The 16,689-nt window shown below is 65.5% G+C and overlaps 1 protein-coding gene across 1 annotated transcript; it reads right to left on the bottom strand.

The window, feature by feature from the left end:
• Positions 1-248: 248 nt before the first annotated feature.
• Positions 249-9,699, bottom strand: ERFE (erythroferrone). Its single transcript, XM_070463600.1, has 8 exons — positions 9,529-9,699; positions 7,002-7,127; positions 5,866-5,968; positions 4,247-4,494; positions 4,065-4,173; positions 3,877-3,967; positions 3,087-3,165; positions 249-1,972 (listed from the first exon to the last, which is right to left on the bottom strand). The coding sequence occupies exons 1-8, from the start codon at positions 9,697-9,699 to the stop codon at positions 1,874-1,876; spliced, it is 1,026 nt and encodes a 341-aa protein (XP_070319701.1). The 3' UTR covers positions 249-1,873.
• Positions 9,700-16,689: the final 6,990 nt, after the last annotated feature.

Raw genomic sequence — 16,689 nt, 5'->3', positions numbered from 1 at the left:
TACTCAGTCAGACCTTTCCTTACAGCCTACAAGGCACCAGTCTGTGAGCCCGTGTCCCTAATTGCCAGAGTGCCGCTGTCCTGGAGCTGGGAGAGGCTTGGCGTGGGGCTTCTCTGGCCAAACCCATGCTCCCCCCTCCAACCCCACAGGGAACCTCCCCTCCCCCTCCCCTCCTGGAGATCGCCCCTGGTCGGCCCTTCGCTTTCATAACTTTGTATAACTACATAAAAGAATTCTCAAACAGGCAGTTTTTATACATAAATATATTTCACCTGACATTACACAATAAATACTTCAATTAATTGCTGTATAACACACTTATATCGAGAAAAAGGACCGTGGGTCTCCCCAGGGTGAAAGCTTTTCTAAAGTATCTGTACCCACTGGGTAAAGAGAAATCCAGAAGAGGGTGTGGCCATACCACCCCTTATCTAGAAGCGGGGGTGGGCAGGCAGGACGCCAGCCGGCTGGCCCTTCCTGGTAGGGTGGGGGCGCGTCCTACTGAGAACTGTGCCCAGCCCGCCGAAGGGCAGCGTGCCCGCCGAAGGGCACAGACTGGTCGGTTTGTGTGTGCAGTGCCTGGGGTTCCCATTAAGAGTCAGACTGTGAGCTGGAAGCCGAGGGCTCCTGGGCACCTGCTCACCCCCGGGCCAGCTAGGAGGTCAAGGAGCAGGGTGACTGCAGGCATCACCCCTGCCTCTCCCAGGCCTGGAGGCACCCTTGCCAGACCAGCTTGGCCCCCAGGAGCTCCTGCAGCACCAGTATTCCTGTGGCCTGTTCTCTGTGCAGGAACGGGGGTGGGGGTAACTTCTTCAGCAGGCCAGGGGGGCCCTACGTCAAGAAATGGCAGGAACTCTCAGACACCCTTGTCTCTTCACAGGAACAGCCGCCATCCCCCAGCCCCGAATCCCATCACCGCTGCTTCAGGGCAGAGCACTTGTTCCCCAGCCTGCCCACAATGCTCACAACGCCCATCTGAACTTGGGGCCACAGTGCCACCCGACTGGGAAAGACGCTCTGAAGAGCCCAGAGCTGGATGGACCCAGCGGGGCTGGACCGTGTTGACTGGGCACCCAGAGCTGCCAGCCTGCGGGGGCTGTGGCTTCACCCATCCAGATGAGGGCGCAAGGCCTGGCCCTCCCCAGTCTGCAAAAATGTTCCAGCTCTCTCTGGTGGGTGGGCCCGAGCAGCGCGCCAGGGCCTCAAGGGGACAGGGAAGACGACCTCGTCCAGGGGAGGGTTTGCAAAGGAGGGGATGGTGGGGAAGCCAGGCGAGCTCATGAGTAGACTCGAGCGCACACGTGAGAATAGTTCCGGACTCACTGTCCCCATCAGCCCCTATCAATCCCTGGTGCCCAAGGCTGCTGTGCCCAGGGGCCGCAAGGACAGGCTCGGGCTCTGTGGCCCCTGCAGGCCAAGCAGTGCCCTGAGGTCCACAGCAGCCAAAGGCACGGCTGGGAAGGGGCAGGTGGACGCCAGGCAGGCTGGGCGGCCTCTCCCCGTCTTGTTGGCACGCCCAGCGGGCAGCCCACGAGAGCCCCAGGAAAGGTGTGGCCAGACCTCAGCCATGGAACTCAGGCCACCTGGACAAGCTGCCCGGGACGGCCAGGAGGGGCCCAGGTCTGCAGCCGGGGAGGGACAAAAACGCACGCGCCTGGGCATGCTGAAATCCCTCCTTGGGAAAGACGGCGTCCCGGGATCATCCGGAGTTCTAGGACCGCCAGCGTGCGTGTCGCCTCCGCGGGCTGCCTGTAGTGGCATCTCTGGCTTCAGCTGTGGTGGCCAGGGCGGGCAGTCCGGCGGGCTCCCTCCTGCCTGCAGTGTCTGCCACTCCAGCAGTGCCCCTGGGGTTGCTCACACTCCGGTGTGGCGCTCACACACCAAGGAGGACGGCGCTGAAGTGGGAGCCGCCGCGCACCGTGAGGGTGGAGCCGCTGGCGTTGTCCAGGAAGACAGAGGCGTACTGCCCAGCCTGCGGGGAGGCACCGCGGTCAGCCTGGGTGCTGTAGCCCCGCCAGCCCAGACGCCTCGCCCTCAAACCCAGCACCGCCGACCCCGTTCTCGCGCTTTCTCCCCAGCTCCATCAGCCTCCTGAGCTGGCTGGGGGCTCCCTGTAGTTTATGAATGTGAGGGCAAACCTCCCTCAGGGCCAGAGTCAAGCTTTCTTTGCAAAACTCCGGCGGGAGGGCGCCCCTCCCACCACAGGCCTGGCCACTGACCCCTCTGGTAGAGCCATTGTGAGGCCGGTAGCCAGACCTGGCTACTCCAGATGTGGTCCAGGCACCACAGGGTCACGTCCCCAGATGTGAAGCGGGAGCTCCCAGAAATGCAGAAACCAGGCATTCCTTCCCAGGACCACAGGCCCACCACGCCACCTGAGGTCATCATGCAGGGACCAGACCTCTCAGCAGACACAGCCACAGCCTGGCCTCCAATCCTGGCGTTGCTGGGCGAGTCTGGGCGAGCTACTTAAGCCTTCTGTGCCATAGTTCCCTTACCCACCTCAAATCACTGTGGGTTGATGAGAAATTTATCTGAAGCGCTCAGAACAGGCCTGGCCTACTTAAGGCTATTTGCATGTAAGCTGTTATTCAACACATCTGCAACTAGACTTCTGTTTCCAGGAAAACCTTTTCATCCATTTCTTGACCACCTGCCCCAAATCCCCACAGTCTTTCTAGACTGTCACTCGGGGTTTTGTGTGGGGATAACCGCGTCTGCTTCCCACAGTCAGAGGGCCAGGGGGCCGTGCTGTCCTCCCGGGGAAAGCTGACCTCTGTCGCTGTCCTCCCCTGCCCAACCGAGTTCTCTCGGAAGGGCCTGTTGAGGCCAGCATGGAATGCTTGGGAGGTCAGAAAACAGATGAAGGGGCAGAGCAGAGGACAGGTGTTGGGGGCAGGGCAGATGTGGGGAAGGGAGACCCAGTAACACAGCTTGGCTTTGCTGGGACTAGCATGAGCACTCTGTGCTGCCCTGACCCTCGTCAGGGCTTGGAGGCAGGTGGCACTGCACACACAGCTCCCGAGCCCACCAGCACCCCTCCCTGCCAGCGGTGGTCCCCCCATGGCGGAGCCTGCCCCACACACCTGCAGGTAGAGAACGCCATTGACTGAGATGGTAAAGAGCTCACTGCTGCTCTCCAGCCCCATGACGGCCTCCAGGGAGCTGCGGCCAAAGGAGATAGAGGGGGTGCCTGAGACTCCGGCCCCAGACCCCCCAACCCCACCAGCGATGTGCTCCCCATCACCCAACTCCCGGCCCGGCGCCACGGAAGCAGCAGCCTTGGCCAGGCTTCTGGGGGAGGTGGTATCTGAACTGGGTCCCCAGCAGGAGTGAGGACAGGACTGACGTGCACAGGACGGAGGGTGTGCTGCCAGGGCCGCAAGTCCAGGCTCTGATGGGACAGTCTCTGATGAGACTTGGCTCCGGGCGGCCAGACGGCGGCAGGGAGTCTGGGTTCAGGCCAATCGGAGCGCAGCTTTCCAAACCAGACCGAGATGTGAACTTCACTCATGGCACACCTTCTGCCACTACTGTGGCACACCAGCCTGGTCTGTCTGGGCGCTGGGGTACAGAAGGAGCAGCCCAGCCCTTCTGAACCGACATCAACCTGAGGATGGATGCGGCGGGAGAGTGCCAGCGGAGAGGCACAGACCCGGCGGGGAAGGCCTCTGAGGACGATGCTGGCATCTCGGTCGCCAGGTGGTATAGTCAGTCCCTTTTGGGTGCAGGCGTGATCGGGGGTGGTGGAGAGAGCGGGGCGTGGGTGCGGGCTGCGGAGGGTCGGTTTGGAGAAGCGGGCGGGCGCCAGGAGGCTGGAGGAACCTTGCCAGCAGGCGGGGGAAGCCCCGAGGGAAGAGGCGGGCGCCCACTTACGCATGGTGCTGGCACCGGGACTCCAGGCAGATGAGCAGACGCAGGCGATCCCGGGGGCGCGGCGGCCCTCGCCTCGGCGGCTCGGCTAGCGCTGCGGAGGCGGCGCGGGGGTGGTGATCACCGGGCGGCGGGGCCCGAGCGCGGCGGGGCGACCCCCACCCCGCCCCCAGCCCCGGGCCGGGCCTCACCCACGTGCAGCGTGGCGGCGAGCGCGTAGAAGCCGGCGACGGGCGCCGTGTACTGGCCGCTGGTCAGGTTCAGGCCTGGGCCGCGGCGGAAGGCGCCGTCGGCGTCGGGCTGCGGGCGCACAGACAGTCACCCCGGGCCCGCCGCGCCGCGCCCGCCCCGCCCCGCCCCGGCCCGGACTCACCACGTAGTAGAGGCCGAGTTCGTGCAGCGCGCGCCGCTCCACCGACGCGTCCCGGCGCAGGCGGCAGTGGAAGGCGGCTTCGACGCGCGGCGCCCGCGGGTCGGGGGCCACGGGCGCAGCCAGCAGCGCCAGCACGCCCGCGCTCCCCGCCGCCGCCTCCTCGTCATCCTCCGGGCGCGCGGCCGGCACCGCGGAGGGAACGCGCGGGCCGGGCTCGGACTCTGCGCACTCCCGCGTGCGCACCGCGCCTGGCACAGAGCGGGCAGTGGTCGCCCCGGGACCCCCATCCCACGCCGCGGCCCGCCCTGCCGTGTCCCGCCCGGACCCCTGCCCCAAACCCGGGCGCCGCCGAGAGCGCAGGCACCGTGACCGATGACCCCTGGAACCGCGCGCCGGGCGCCCGCGCTCAGGACCCGCTCTGGCCTGCAGAGTCTTCTGAACCGGCTTCCCGATCCCGCGGCTACCCCCGTTTCCTTTCATGCTTTGGCTACCGGGAAGCTCAGGGCTGGTGCGCCCAGGACCCCTGTCCTCCTGCCTCACCTGTTTATCCTACCGCTTCTCACCCTGGGGCTGCTGCTGCTTTTGCTCTGTTTACGTTTTTATTGAATCAGGAAGTGCAGCAGGATAAGCCAGACCCGTCATTTGGGGAAAGAAGCTGAGTGTAAAGAAATTATTATTGCAGAGAATGTGGAGGTTCTTCAGCCGCTGAAGCTGGTCTATTTAAATGAAGTGTAGCTGCTAGTCGCTCAGTCGTGTCTGACTCTTTGCGACCCCATGGACTGTAGCCCACCAGGCTCCTCTGTCCATGGGATTCTCCAGGCAAGAATACTGGAGTGGGTTGCCATGCCCTCCTCCAGGGGATCTTCCTGACCCAGGGATCGAACCCGGGTCTCCTGCATTGCAGACAGATTCTTTACCGTCTGAGCCACCAAGGAAGCCCCAGTACATTAAATAGAAGTGGGGAAAGACTCAACAGCTCTTCACGGTGAAATGAACTCTAGTCGGCACCCAGAGCCCTCACCCAGCAGCTGGCCTCAGTGCAGGGACACCGCCCTGGGTGCTCTCGCCCTCTGTGGCCTCAGCCCCAACATGCTCCTCCCCGTGCTCCCGGGACGGTCCTCCCGGCCCCGTCGGGTGGGCAGCCTCCGGGGGCCCGCCCCTTGGGCTCTGCAGCAGCCATGTGTCAGGGGAAGAGGCGGGGCGCAGGTGAGGGGAAGAAAGAGGCCTGAGGTCTCCCTGGTCTCCTTGCAGGGCTCAGTGGAGCACTCTGCAAGCTTAAGGAGCTCTGACTCCTCCCTAACAGTCCCCACTTGGGCAACGCGGGCTTGCATCTCTCAGCTTTTGCAGGCTCAGCGGCCTCCCAGGTGGGGCATGGAGGCTGGTCCCCAGGCGCCTAGTGAACACAGAGGCCAAGTCCATCCTCCTCTGTGAAGCCGCCCCCTCACCCACTCCTCCCCTACCCCCACCAGCCCCCGACCCACACACAGCCCTGACCTGGGCCAGCACCAGAGCCGTGGCCTCCCAGATACAGGTCGACAAGACCAAGGTCTGGGGTATCTCGGCTCCCTGCCCCCGCTCTCCCCTGTGGGGTGTGTATCTGTGTGGTACCCACCCCCTACCTTTCAGCAGCAGCTGGAACTCCTTCAGTAGGACCTCAGGTGGGGTGATGGGGCCTGGGGGGCCCTGGGGGCCGGGAGGCCCCGGGGGTCCTGGCAGACCAAGCTGAAAGAGAAGGCTGACAGTGAGGACTTCTGAACAGGCGGGGTGGGTGGGGGGAGCCCGTGGGCACCCTCTCAGTGAACTCTTGCCACCAAGGCTGGTTACGGGGAACAGGGAGACTCCTGCTCTGACCCCTGAGGGGGAGGTTGGCCTCCAGTTCCCCTGAGGAGGCAGTGAAAGCTGCAGGCATAGGGCTGGGGTTGGTGGGGCACTGGGGGCCAGGCTGGGACGAAGGAGGCCGCAGCCCATCCCTGGGGCTGAGGGAGGGAGAGGGGCGCAGGGGGCGCTCCAGGCTGCCTTTGAGTCTGTCACCGCCCCAGTCAGCAAGCCACCCCCGGGCGGGGGGGGGGGGGGGGGGGGGGGCCCTCAAGGAGCCCTCACTGGACTGGGCTGGGACCCTGCTGGAGGAGCCTGGGGACCCCCCAGCTCAGCTTGGGGGTGACGGGTCAGGCCCTGGTGGCCTCCTGGGGAGCAGCAGGGAGACCAGGACTCAGCAGGGTGGCACAGCGCTGCCCAGAGCGATGCAGCCCTCACTGGGGCCCAAGGCAAGGGTCAGCCATCAGAAGCAGGGACCAGGCCCCGCCCAGGCTGAAGGAGGGTGGGCACCAGTGGCTGCCCAGGCCCCCGGTGGCCCCCAGACTGTGTCACTCCGGCCCACCTGCAGGTCCCTCCTGCCCGGTCCCTGACTGCCCTGCAGCCCCGCCCAGGCCTCCCAGGCCAGGATACAGAAAGGGAAGAGAAAGTGGGGAGCCTGGGAGGCTGCCTGGCATTCTAGGGGTGCAGGTAAATGGCCAGAACAGGCACCCCGAACTCAGGGTCACATGGGCCCCTGACTTGACACTTCTGTGCTCTCTGGCCTGAGGCTGAGGGTCTGTGCTTGTTGGAAATGCTCAGGGTGGGACCAGGGGGGCAGTGAGTGAGGATGTGGGGTGATGGTGGTGGACCGGGGGGTTAAAGAAAAGCCTGTGGGTGGAAGTTCACACACACACACACACACGCGCGCACACACACACACTGGCTGGGCTCCAGTGCTCACCTTCAGCTTCTTGGCCTTGCCCCTGCTCCCCCTCTTGCTGTTGACGCCCTTGTCACTCTGCCTGACGAAGAGCATCCAGGTGTCTCGGGGGTCGATGAGACCGTGCGCTCGCTCCACGGGGGTCTCCTGGAACACAGCCGCCAGCAGGTTGTTTCGCCTCCCAGGCAGGGCTGCCGGCCAAGCAGCCTGAACGCTTTGCAAGGGGTCACAGGACTGGCCTCCTCTGGCCCCCTGGGTCCCCGTCTCTGTCAACAGTACTGCCCCCAAGACAGCATAGCCCCAGCCCCCGGCCCCTTCCTCCTGGCCGCGGAGGACAACTCCCGGGAATAGCCACTCCTCAGCCTGGACCCTGCAGGGGAAGACCCTAGGAGTGGGCAGAGGAAGGTGGGGTGCAGAGCTTCAGGGCAGGTGGAAGCTGGCACTGCTGGGCCCCTCCCAGCCTCCCTCCAGGGGAGCTGCTGCTGCGTGCCCCTCCCTGAGCACCAGACCACCGGCCCCCCCAGGGGCTCAGGCAGGGCTGCCCACGGCCAGCAGGCACCCAACCAATCCCCGGGGTCTGGAGTTCTCGGGAGGCCAGTTTCCGCCCTTAGGGCTGCAAGGCCTGCGTTTCGGGGCTGTTTCCGGCACCACGGGTGGGGTGTCCAGCACTGAGATATGGTGACGCAAGGCCCCTGCCTGTCCTTAGGGCTTCTGATACACGAGCCTCGAGCTGGGACAGTGAGGGGTCCAGAAATGTCCACCCTCCCCCCCTCCCCCGCCAGGCTGCATTCTGACCAATCCTGACATGGTGGAGCTCCAGGAGGTAACTTCTAGGGAGAGGCATCCGGCCCTGTGGGCGGCAGGCCCTGGACAGCCTGGGCTCCGGGCAAGGCTGCCAGCTGGGAAGGAAACTGGCTCAAGAGGGCTTGGATGAGGTCATGGGCACTGACTCGGGCGGCTGGTGGAAGGACCCTGGGATCTTGGAGCTGGGCAGACTCAGGGGTCTCGTGGCCACTGCAGGGGTCCACGGCCTTCCCTCAGGAGCTGGTGTTGTGTGATGGGGACGGGGCTTCTGTGACAGAGGGATGTGGGTTGGAGGGAGAGGCCTCAGAGTGCCCAGGGCATCCCCACACCTCCCTGGGTGCCTGGCCCTGCGAGGCCTCCCCGCGTGGTTCCTCTCCATGAGGACCCGTGACCCCAGTTCACCGTCCCACGCCACCCTCGGGGGGACACGCGGGAGGAGGACTCTGTCCAGGGTGGATTGTGTGCTGGGCCAGCCCTCCCACTGGCCCAGGAGCCTGTGGAGGGACTCAGACCCCAGTTTGGCAGAAACAGGTGGAGCCACGTCGGTCTGGGGGCCTGGGAGACAGGCTGTGGCAGTGTGGGTGGGCATCAGGCTACTGCCCTGGCTGATGGAGGCCTCCAGCCTCCAGTGGCTCTAAGAAGGGAGCCCTGCCTCCAAGGCCAGAACCCCCCTGCCCCCACCCCCGGGAGCACCTGAAGCCCCTCTGTTTCCTGACCGCCACAGGCCAGCCTCTGGAAACCCTGCCCCCTGGCGCTCCCGGGGGCTGAGGTGGGCTGTCAGGGTAGGCTTTGTCTTCAGTCCATGGGAAATGGCAGGGGGCGATGGGAACAAGGGCTCTGGGGAGGCCCCTCCCGGGGGGTGATCAGGGCTGGCTACCACTGTCACCTGTCTTCAGTGGGGGCATCCCCGAGTGGGGGTGTCGTGGTTCCCAAAGTGATGCTGAGAGCAGAGGTGCGGCCTGAGCCTCCGGGCACCACCCACAGCATCTTCGGAGAATAGAAACTCCAAGCACCCTCCCCCGAGCCCTCCCCTCCCTGTCTGAGGCCCCGCCCACACTGAGGGCAGTTCTGAAGGCCCGAACGAACCCCCTGGTCTCCCCGAACCTGACCGCCTGGCTTCTGCAGCCGGAAAGGAAGGAGCAGGGCAGAGCTAAGCGTTGGCCAGAAATCACACACTGGAGCCCGGCACACCGTCCAGACACACTTTCTCCCTCCCTCCCCAGTTGACAGGAAGACAGCTGTTTATTTTCAGAGAAGGCACCAAGGAGACAGGGGGCAGGCGTGGGGTGGGGAGGGGTGGGGGGGTCAGGGACTTGCTCACACTTTTACAGATACCCTTTTCCCAACTTCAGGAGGATGGAGTTATTTACACTTCACCAGCTTCCCAACCTGAAAGTACCCAGAGAACAGGCATTTCCCCCCAGTCCAGTAGAACTTTGCTTTTTATGACAACCCCAAAAGCCAAGGTCAGGGCTGGCCCTTAAGGCGCCGGGCTGGGCAGGGGACCAGCGCCCAGACCTCCGGTGCCAAGCCCGCGAGCTAAGCGTTTTCCCCTGCCCTGTAGAGAGAAGAGGACAACCAGGCCAGCCCCGGTCCCCGCGGGCTCGCGACGCCGCGCTCCCGCCGCCGCGGAAGCAAGAGCATGGCGCCCTTGGGGCGCCGGGGGAGCCAGGGGCGCGCGCTGCGGGCGGGGAGGCTGAGGCCCGAGGTCTCCGGGGCCCGGGCGGGCCGGGCGGCGTCTTACCGGCGGGCGGGCTGCCGGCCCCGCGGGCAGTTCGTTCCCGGGCGGCGGCTCGTCGCGGGCGCGGCTCCCCGAGGGCGCGCCGGGCTCCGGGGAGCCCAGGCCCACGGCGGCGGCCAGCAGGCTGGCGTAGGCGAGCAGCAAGGCCCGCGCGGGGCAGCGGGCGGGGGCCATGCGGGCGGCGGATGCCTCTGGCCTGCGATCGCAGCTTCTGGACTCGGCCCCGAGCTCCGCGCCTTATAACGCGCTTGAATCCCCCGCCTAGCCCGGGGAGCGCCTCCCCGCCCAGCGCCGCCTCCCGGCTCCTGCGCGCGCGGCCGCCGTCGGGGGGGCGGTGCGGGGAGGCGGGCCGCCCCACGGAGGGGGGGTGAGGGGAGGGGCGTGGGCGCCCGGGGGGTGCGGGCGGGGCGCGAGTCGGGGTCGGGGGGCGCGGGGTCAGCAAGGGGCTGCGAGGAGGGCCGCGCGGGGGAGGCAGGGGCTCGGGGAGCCGCGGCTGGCGGTGGCCGGAGCGCCCCCTCCTGTCGGGCGCGTTTCCTCTCCGCTGCGGTCCCGCTGCGCCCTGTCCAGCCTCCGCTTCGCGGGCACCCGGGCACCCTTCTCCCGGCCACGGGATATCCCGTCTCTCCTCTCTGTCCCGCGCGCCTCCTGCGGGGACCCCGAGACGCCTCTCCCTGAGCGCGCGCTGGGCTGGGTCTTACTAGATGGATCACATCTGAGCCCAAAGACTGTCAGAGCCCCTCTTTGGCGCCCCTTTCCCAGGCGGCGACCCCTCCCTGCTTCCTACGGCCTGGGCACCCCGTGAGCTGAGACGCTCTGTTCCTCCCCGCCAGGCGCACCTGCGGGGGCCTCGAGGGCACGGGGCTGGGGACGCGGAAGACATCTACTGCCTGGGAGCGGGCGCCCTGAGGCCTAGACTGAGAGGACTGAGAGGAGCCCTGCCTCGAACTCGCGGGGGGTCGGGGGCAGATCCGACCGGGGACTGGGGACCAGATACCTGCAGACCCCCGAGATCAGGGCAGCCCACTGGGGGACCTGACTGGCCTGCCTGAGTTCCAGTCTCCTCCCTGAAGACAGGCAGCCCCTCGCAGCTCCCTGGGCTGTTTGTTCTGTGACCCGCCTCCCTCCCTCCCCACCCCCCCACCCACCCCCACCCCACTACCCCCACCTTTCGCTCCCCCCCCCACCTCCTACTCCCCCCACCTCTCATCCCCCACCTCTCACTCCCCCCACCTCTCACCTCCCCTCACCTCTCACCCCCCACCTCTCACTCCCCCCACCTCTCACCCCCCCACCTCTCACTCCCCCACCTCTCACCCCCCCACCTCTCACCCCCGACCTCTCACTCCCCACCTATCACCCCCCCACCTCTCACCCCCCCACCTCTCACCCCCCACCTCTCACCCCCCCCCCTCTCTCTCCCCCACCTCTCTCTCCCCGACCTCTCACCCCCCCACCTCTCACCCCCCCCCCTCTCACTCCCCCCACCTCTCACTCCCCCCTCCTCTCACTCCCCCACCTCTCACCCCCCTACTTCTCACTCCCCCACCTCTCACCCCCCCACCTCTCACCCCCCCACCTCTCACTCCCCCCTCCTCTCACTCCCCCACCTCTCTCTCCCCCACCTCTCTCTCCCCTACCTCTCACCCCCCCACCTCTCACTCCCCCACCTCTCACCCCCCCACCTCTCACTCCCCCACCTCTCACCCCCCCACCTCTCACTCCCCCACCTCTCACTCCCCCACCTCTCACCCCCCCACCTCTCACTCCCCCCACCTCTCACCCCCCCACCTCTCACCCCCCCACCTCTCACCCCCCCCACCTCTCACTCCCCCCACCTCTCACTCCCCCACCTCTCACCCCCCACCTCTCACCCCCCACCTCACACTCCCCCCACCCCTCACTCCCCCCTCCCCCCCCCCCCCCCCCCCCCCCCCCCCCCCCCCCCCCCCCCCCCCCCCCCCCCCCCCCCCCCCCCCCCCCCCCCCCCCCCCCCCCCCCCCCCCCCCCCCCCCCCCCCCCCCCCCCCCCCCCCCCCCCCCCCCCCCCCCCCCCCCCCCCCCCCCCCCCCCCCCCCCCCCCCCCCCCCCCCCCCCCCCCCCCCCCCCCCCCCCCCCCCCCCCCCCCCCCCCCCCCTCCCCCCCCCCCCCCCCCCCCCCCCCCCCCCCCCCCCCCCCCCCCCCCCCCCCCCCCCCCCCCCCCCCCCCCCCCCCCCCCCCCCCCCCCCCCCCCCCCCCCCCCCCCCCCCCCCCCCCCCCCCCCCCCCCCCCCCCCCCCCCCCCCCCCCCCCCCCCCCCCCCCCCACCCCCCCCCCCCCCCCCCCCCCCCCCCCCCCCCCCCCCCCCCCCCCCCCCCCCCCCCCCCCCCCCCCCCCCCCCCCCCCCCCCCCCCCCCCCCCCCCCCCCCCCCCCCCCCCCCCCCCCCCCCCCCCCCCCCCCACCCACCCCACCACACACCCACCCACCACACACCCCCCACCACACCCACCCCCCACCCACACACGCCCCCACCCCACTCACCCCCCACCACTCACCCCCCCACCTCTCACTCCCCCCACCTATCACACTCCCCCCACCTCTCACCCCCCCACCTCCTCACCCCCCCCACCTCTCACTCCCCCCCCTCACACGCCCCCCACCTCTCACTCCCCCCCACCTCTCACCCCCCCCACCTCTCACCCCCCACCTTCACTCCCCCACCTCTCACCCCCCCAACCTCTCACTCCCCCCACCTCTCACTCCCCCCACCTCTCACTCCCCCACCTCTCACTCCCCCCACCTTACACCCCCCCCACCTCTACACCCCCCCACCTCTCCCCCCACCTCTCACTCCCCACCTCTCACCCCCCCACCTCTCACTCCCCTCACCTCTCACCCCCCCACCTCTCACTCCCCCACCTCTCACGCCCCCACCTCTCACCCCCCCCACCTCTCACTCCCCCCACCTCTCACCCCCCCACCTCTCACCCCCCCACCTCTCACTCCCCCACCTCTCACCCCCCACCTCTCACTCCCCCCACCTCTCACCCCCCCCACCTCTCACTCCCCCCACCTCTCACTCCCCCCACCTCTCACTCCCCACCTCTCACCTCCCCACCTCTCACCCCCCCACCTCTCACCCCCCACCTCTCACTCCCCCACCTCTCACTCCCCCACCTCTCACCCCCCCACCTCTCACTCCCCTCACCTCTCACCCCCCCACCTCTCACCCCCCCACTCTCACTCCCCCCACCTCTCTCCCCCCACCTCTCACTCCCCACCTCTCACTCCCCCCCACCTCTCACTCCCCACCTCTCACTCCCCCCACCTCTCACTCCCCCCACCTCTCACTCCCCACCTCTCACTCCCCCACCTCTCACTCCCCTCACCTCTCACTCCCCACCACTCACCCCCCCACCACACACTCCCCCACCTCTCACCCCCCCACCTCTCACTCCTCACCTCTCACTCCCCACCTCTCACCCCCCCACCTCTCACTCCCCCACCTCTCACTCCCCTCCCCAGGCTGGCACTTCAGGCTCAGGCTCTCCTATGCCTCCCTGAGATGCCTGCACCTGGAGCGTAAACTGCATCTTATTTAGGGGGCTCAAGAGAAAGGCACTTCTGAGGGCACCTTACCAGGCCCTGCTGCCCTCACCAGGATGACTTCTACCTCTTCTGAGATGAGGGGAGCCCCCCCACCCCGTGCTGTTTCAGAGAGTGGCGGTCGGGGCCTGGGGGAGGAGCCGTGGGTCATCCTTGCTGCCCCACTGCACCACCTTCGGTCTCCACCACCCTCGGACTGTTCCCAGGGGACAGGAAACACTACAGTTTAGGAAAAGCCTGAAATTTGATGTTAAGTGTTCCTTTTGATTCTGCCTCTTTTCCTGTAGGATGGTGGGGGTGATGGTAGTTTTAGATTTCTTAAAGAAAAAAATGCTCTTCCCACCCTGAGAATGTGTTCCTCCCACCCAGGAGTCTATGTGTCCCATAGACTCATTCTATGAGACTTACAGGCAAATTAGAACTGCACAGGTATTCCGTCTTTATACATGTTTGGGGGGGGAAAGGTATCAATGGAATAAAAAAATAGAGATTCCTATAGAAATTGCAGCTTTTCTGTGGTACATATACACAATGGAGTATTACTCAGCTATTAAAAAGAATGCATTTGAATCAGTTCTAATGAGGTGGATGAAACTGGAGCCTGTTATACAGAGTGAAGTAAGTCAGAAAGAAAAACACCAATACAGTATACTAATGCATATATATGGAATTTAGAAAGATGGTAACGATGACCCTATATGCAAGACAGCAAAAGAGACACAGATGTAAAGAACAGACTTCCTGGACTCTGTGAGAGAAGGCAACGGTGGGATGATTTGAGAGAATAGCATTGAAACATGTATATTACCATATGTGAAATAGATCGCCAGTCCAGGTTCAATGCATGAGACAGGGCGCTCAGGGTCGGTGCACTGGGACAGCCCTGAGGGATGGGATGGGGAGGGGCGTGGGAGGGGGGTTCAGGATGGGGACACATGTACACCTATGGCTGATTCATGTCAATGTATGGCAAAAACCACTGCAATATTGTAAAGTAATTAGCCTCCAATTAAAAGAAATAATTTATTAAAAAAAAGAAATTGCAGCTTTGCAAGAGGACATGTGAGAAATACTGATTTATATTATATGCATTCAATAAAATATATGAACTTATTCCACTGACAACCGTTCAGTAGTTTTGTTGCAAACAAAGGCATTTGCTCTAATATTTGCAGATGGTGTTGCTGGAAGGCCCTCAGAGAATTCAGGCTTTCTTGGGTGGCTTCTTGTTTCTGGCCCCACAGGCACATCTATCAGCAGGCCAGGCATTGGAACGTTGTAATGACATGTGTGTGTGTGTGCTGGATGTGTGCTTCAGCATTAAGTATTAACATTTTTGTTCTGTTTCATTTTGGGGGGAAGACCTTGAGACCGTGAGATGCCGAGTGTGGGGTGTTTTCGTTGCTGAAACCCGCAGTCTGCTGGCAGAGAGGGGCGGCTGTCCTCAGCTTGTGCAGCTGAGTGGTACCTTCATGATTCTGAACACGCTTTTCCTTACTCAGCATCGCATTCACTTCCCATGGCCCAGCTGGTCAGCCCGTGCGGCCGGGGCTCACCAGGCACGCACAGCCTGGGCTTGGGGCCACGCTGGGCCCCCGTGCCCCTGGGCATGGTCACATCTTCACAGCCACATGTTTTGCATCCAGCTCCTTCCTGTTTCTGATGATGAGCTGGAAGGGTACTGAAACTACAGCTTTGTCTTTTCCCTGAGATGGGCCCCCCTTAGGAGTTCCTGCAGGGATCTGGCTGTGAGTGAAGCCCCGGGGAAATGCGTGCAGCTGCTTCTCTTGAACCAGGGGCTCATCACAGAGCTCTCCCTTCCCTGGGTGATGGCAGGGGTGGTGGGGGGAGCAAAGCCAGAGAGCAGCCACCCAGTGTGGTGAGAAAGGGGCTCCTCCTGGGCCCTGCCCCTTGCCTGAAGGTGGCCAGCCTGTCCAGGAGCTTCTGGGAGCCTCAGCCTCCTTGCCTGAGAGTTGGGGTGAATGCACGTGTGTCCTCAGGGCCTGCTGTGGGTGAGATGCAGCCCCAGAGGGTGCTGCGTGGAGCGGTGAGGCCGGCCAGCCTGCCTTCCCCGTCACCATATCATGTTGTCGGGGGAAGGGGGCCCTCAGAGCTGCCTGAAGACAGAGGCCCCGGGCCGTGGAGGCCTTGACTGAGCACAGTCAGAGCCCCGGCCAGACCCAGCCGCCAGTCTGCTCGGCAAAGCTGGTCCTCACAGCCCCCTGTGGCTTTGGAGGAGGCCCATCTCAGGGCCTTTAGACATGCATCCCTCAGAGCCTCAGTTTGCTGCTCTGTACAATGGACACAAGGACAACTGTCAGCCCCAAGCCCTCGTCTGGGATCCCACTCATTAGGGGTAAAGTGGATGGTAATGGTCACCCCCAGAGGGGGGCCTGCTGCCTGGGGACTCCGCTTCTGGATTGCTGGCCTGTGTTCTGTTCAGCTGAGGCCGGCTGCTCCCGGGACCACGTCTGCTGTTAGTCCCATCCTACGCCCTGGGAAGGTGAGCCTCAGGCTCTGTCACCTTTGGTGACACCCGGGACATGGAGGGGACGGAGGGACCAGGTCTGGGTCATGTGATCGTTCGGGTATTCTTGTGATATGGTTTCCAGCTCATGGTCGGGAGCCTTGGCCCGCGTGCGGCCAGCAGTGAGGACCGGAGCTGTTGCCATGTGAAAAACAGTTATTTTCCCAAGCAGTGAGCAATCCTCATGATGTCACAGGCCCGCCAGAGGACCCAAATCGAATCTGTTCCACTGCTGAGTGGCCTCTGTACACTCTCTGGAGGTGATGACACGGCCCAGCCCCAGGGCGGGAGCGTGCAGAGGGCTGGGGCCTCCAGGTGGGGCTCCCTGCGTGCTTCTGGGGGGATCACAGCTCCACAAGAGCCCCCACAGAGGGGAGGAGAGCTCAGCAAAGTGTCGCACAGGCCAAGGACCCCCCGCCACGGGGCTCTGGGGGCCCCGCGTGCCCCTCCCCGGCAGCAGCATCCTGTGGGTGCAGAAGGGGGGGCCGAGGCGCTGGAGTGGCCGCGGGCAGGGGCCAGGCAGCATCCGGGGGTGGTCCCCTGGCCCTGCGCCTTGAGGCCTGGCAGAAATCCAAGCCTCATTCCTGGGCCCTCAGGTCATGGCCTTGGCCCTGGCTTCCCAGTGGCCTGATGCAGCCAAGCCGTGGCCACTCGCGTCTCTTCCTGCAGAGGAAGGACCTCTGACGATGAAGTCATGGGAAGCCCAGCTCCCTCTGCCCCCAGAACTGCGGGAGCCTCAGCAGCCTGTGGAGTGGCCTCTGGGGGGGGGGGGGGAGGGGGCAGGCAGGCAGGCAGGCCGCCTTTGCCGTCTGTCCGACATCACCCCACCCTCAAATCACGTGGTTGCCCCCACTGTGCAGATGTGGAAACTGAGGCTAAGCCTTGGGTTGGCCCGAGGTCATGGAGCCCCCAGGTGCCCTCTCCCTCCCCAGCTCCCTTCCTGGGCTCTGCCTCTGCTCTGCTTGGCCCTGGAGGCAGAGGGGTGGCAACAGCCCCCCAACCGTTGGTGGTCCCGGGAGCCCCCGGAGACCGCGCTGAGTCACCTCAGCCTGCCCC

Source organism: Odocoileus virginianus, unplaced genomic scaffold (assembly GCF_023699985.2).
Source record: "Odocoileus virginianus isolate 20LAN1187 ecotype Illinois unplaced genomic scaffold, Ovbor_1.2 Unplaced_Contig_5, whole genome shotgun sequence".
Classification (NCBI taxonomy): Eukaryota; Metazoa; Chordata; class Mammalia; order Artiodactyla; family Cervidae; genus Odocoileus; species Odocoileus virginianus.
This window is presented reverse-complemented; position numbering and strand designations above follow the sequence as displayed.

What these genes read in the sequence shown, in the direction of transcription:
- ERFE (XM_070463600.1), bottom strand. Translation starts at nt 9,699, where the DNA reads ATGGCCCCCGCCCGCTGCCCCGCGCGGGCCTTGCTGCTCGCCTACGCC. An exon ending in GGCCGGCAGCCCGCCCGCCG is followed by an intron (nt 7,128 to 9,528) that starts GTAAGACGCCGC and finishes GCTGTGTTCCAG; the next exon opens with GAGACCCCCGTGGAGCGAGC. An exon ending in CGCCGCCACGCTGCACGTGG is followed by an intron (nt 3,968 to 4,064) that starts GTGAGGCCCGGC and finishes CCGCCTCCGCAG; the next exon opens with CGCTAGCCGAGCCGCCGAGG.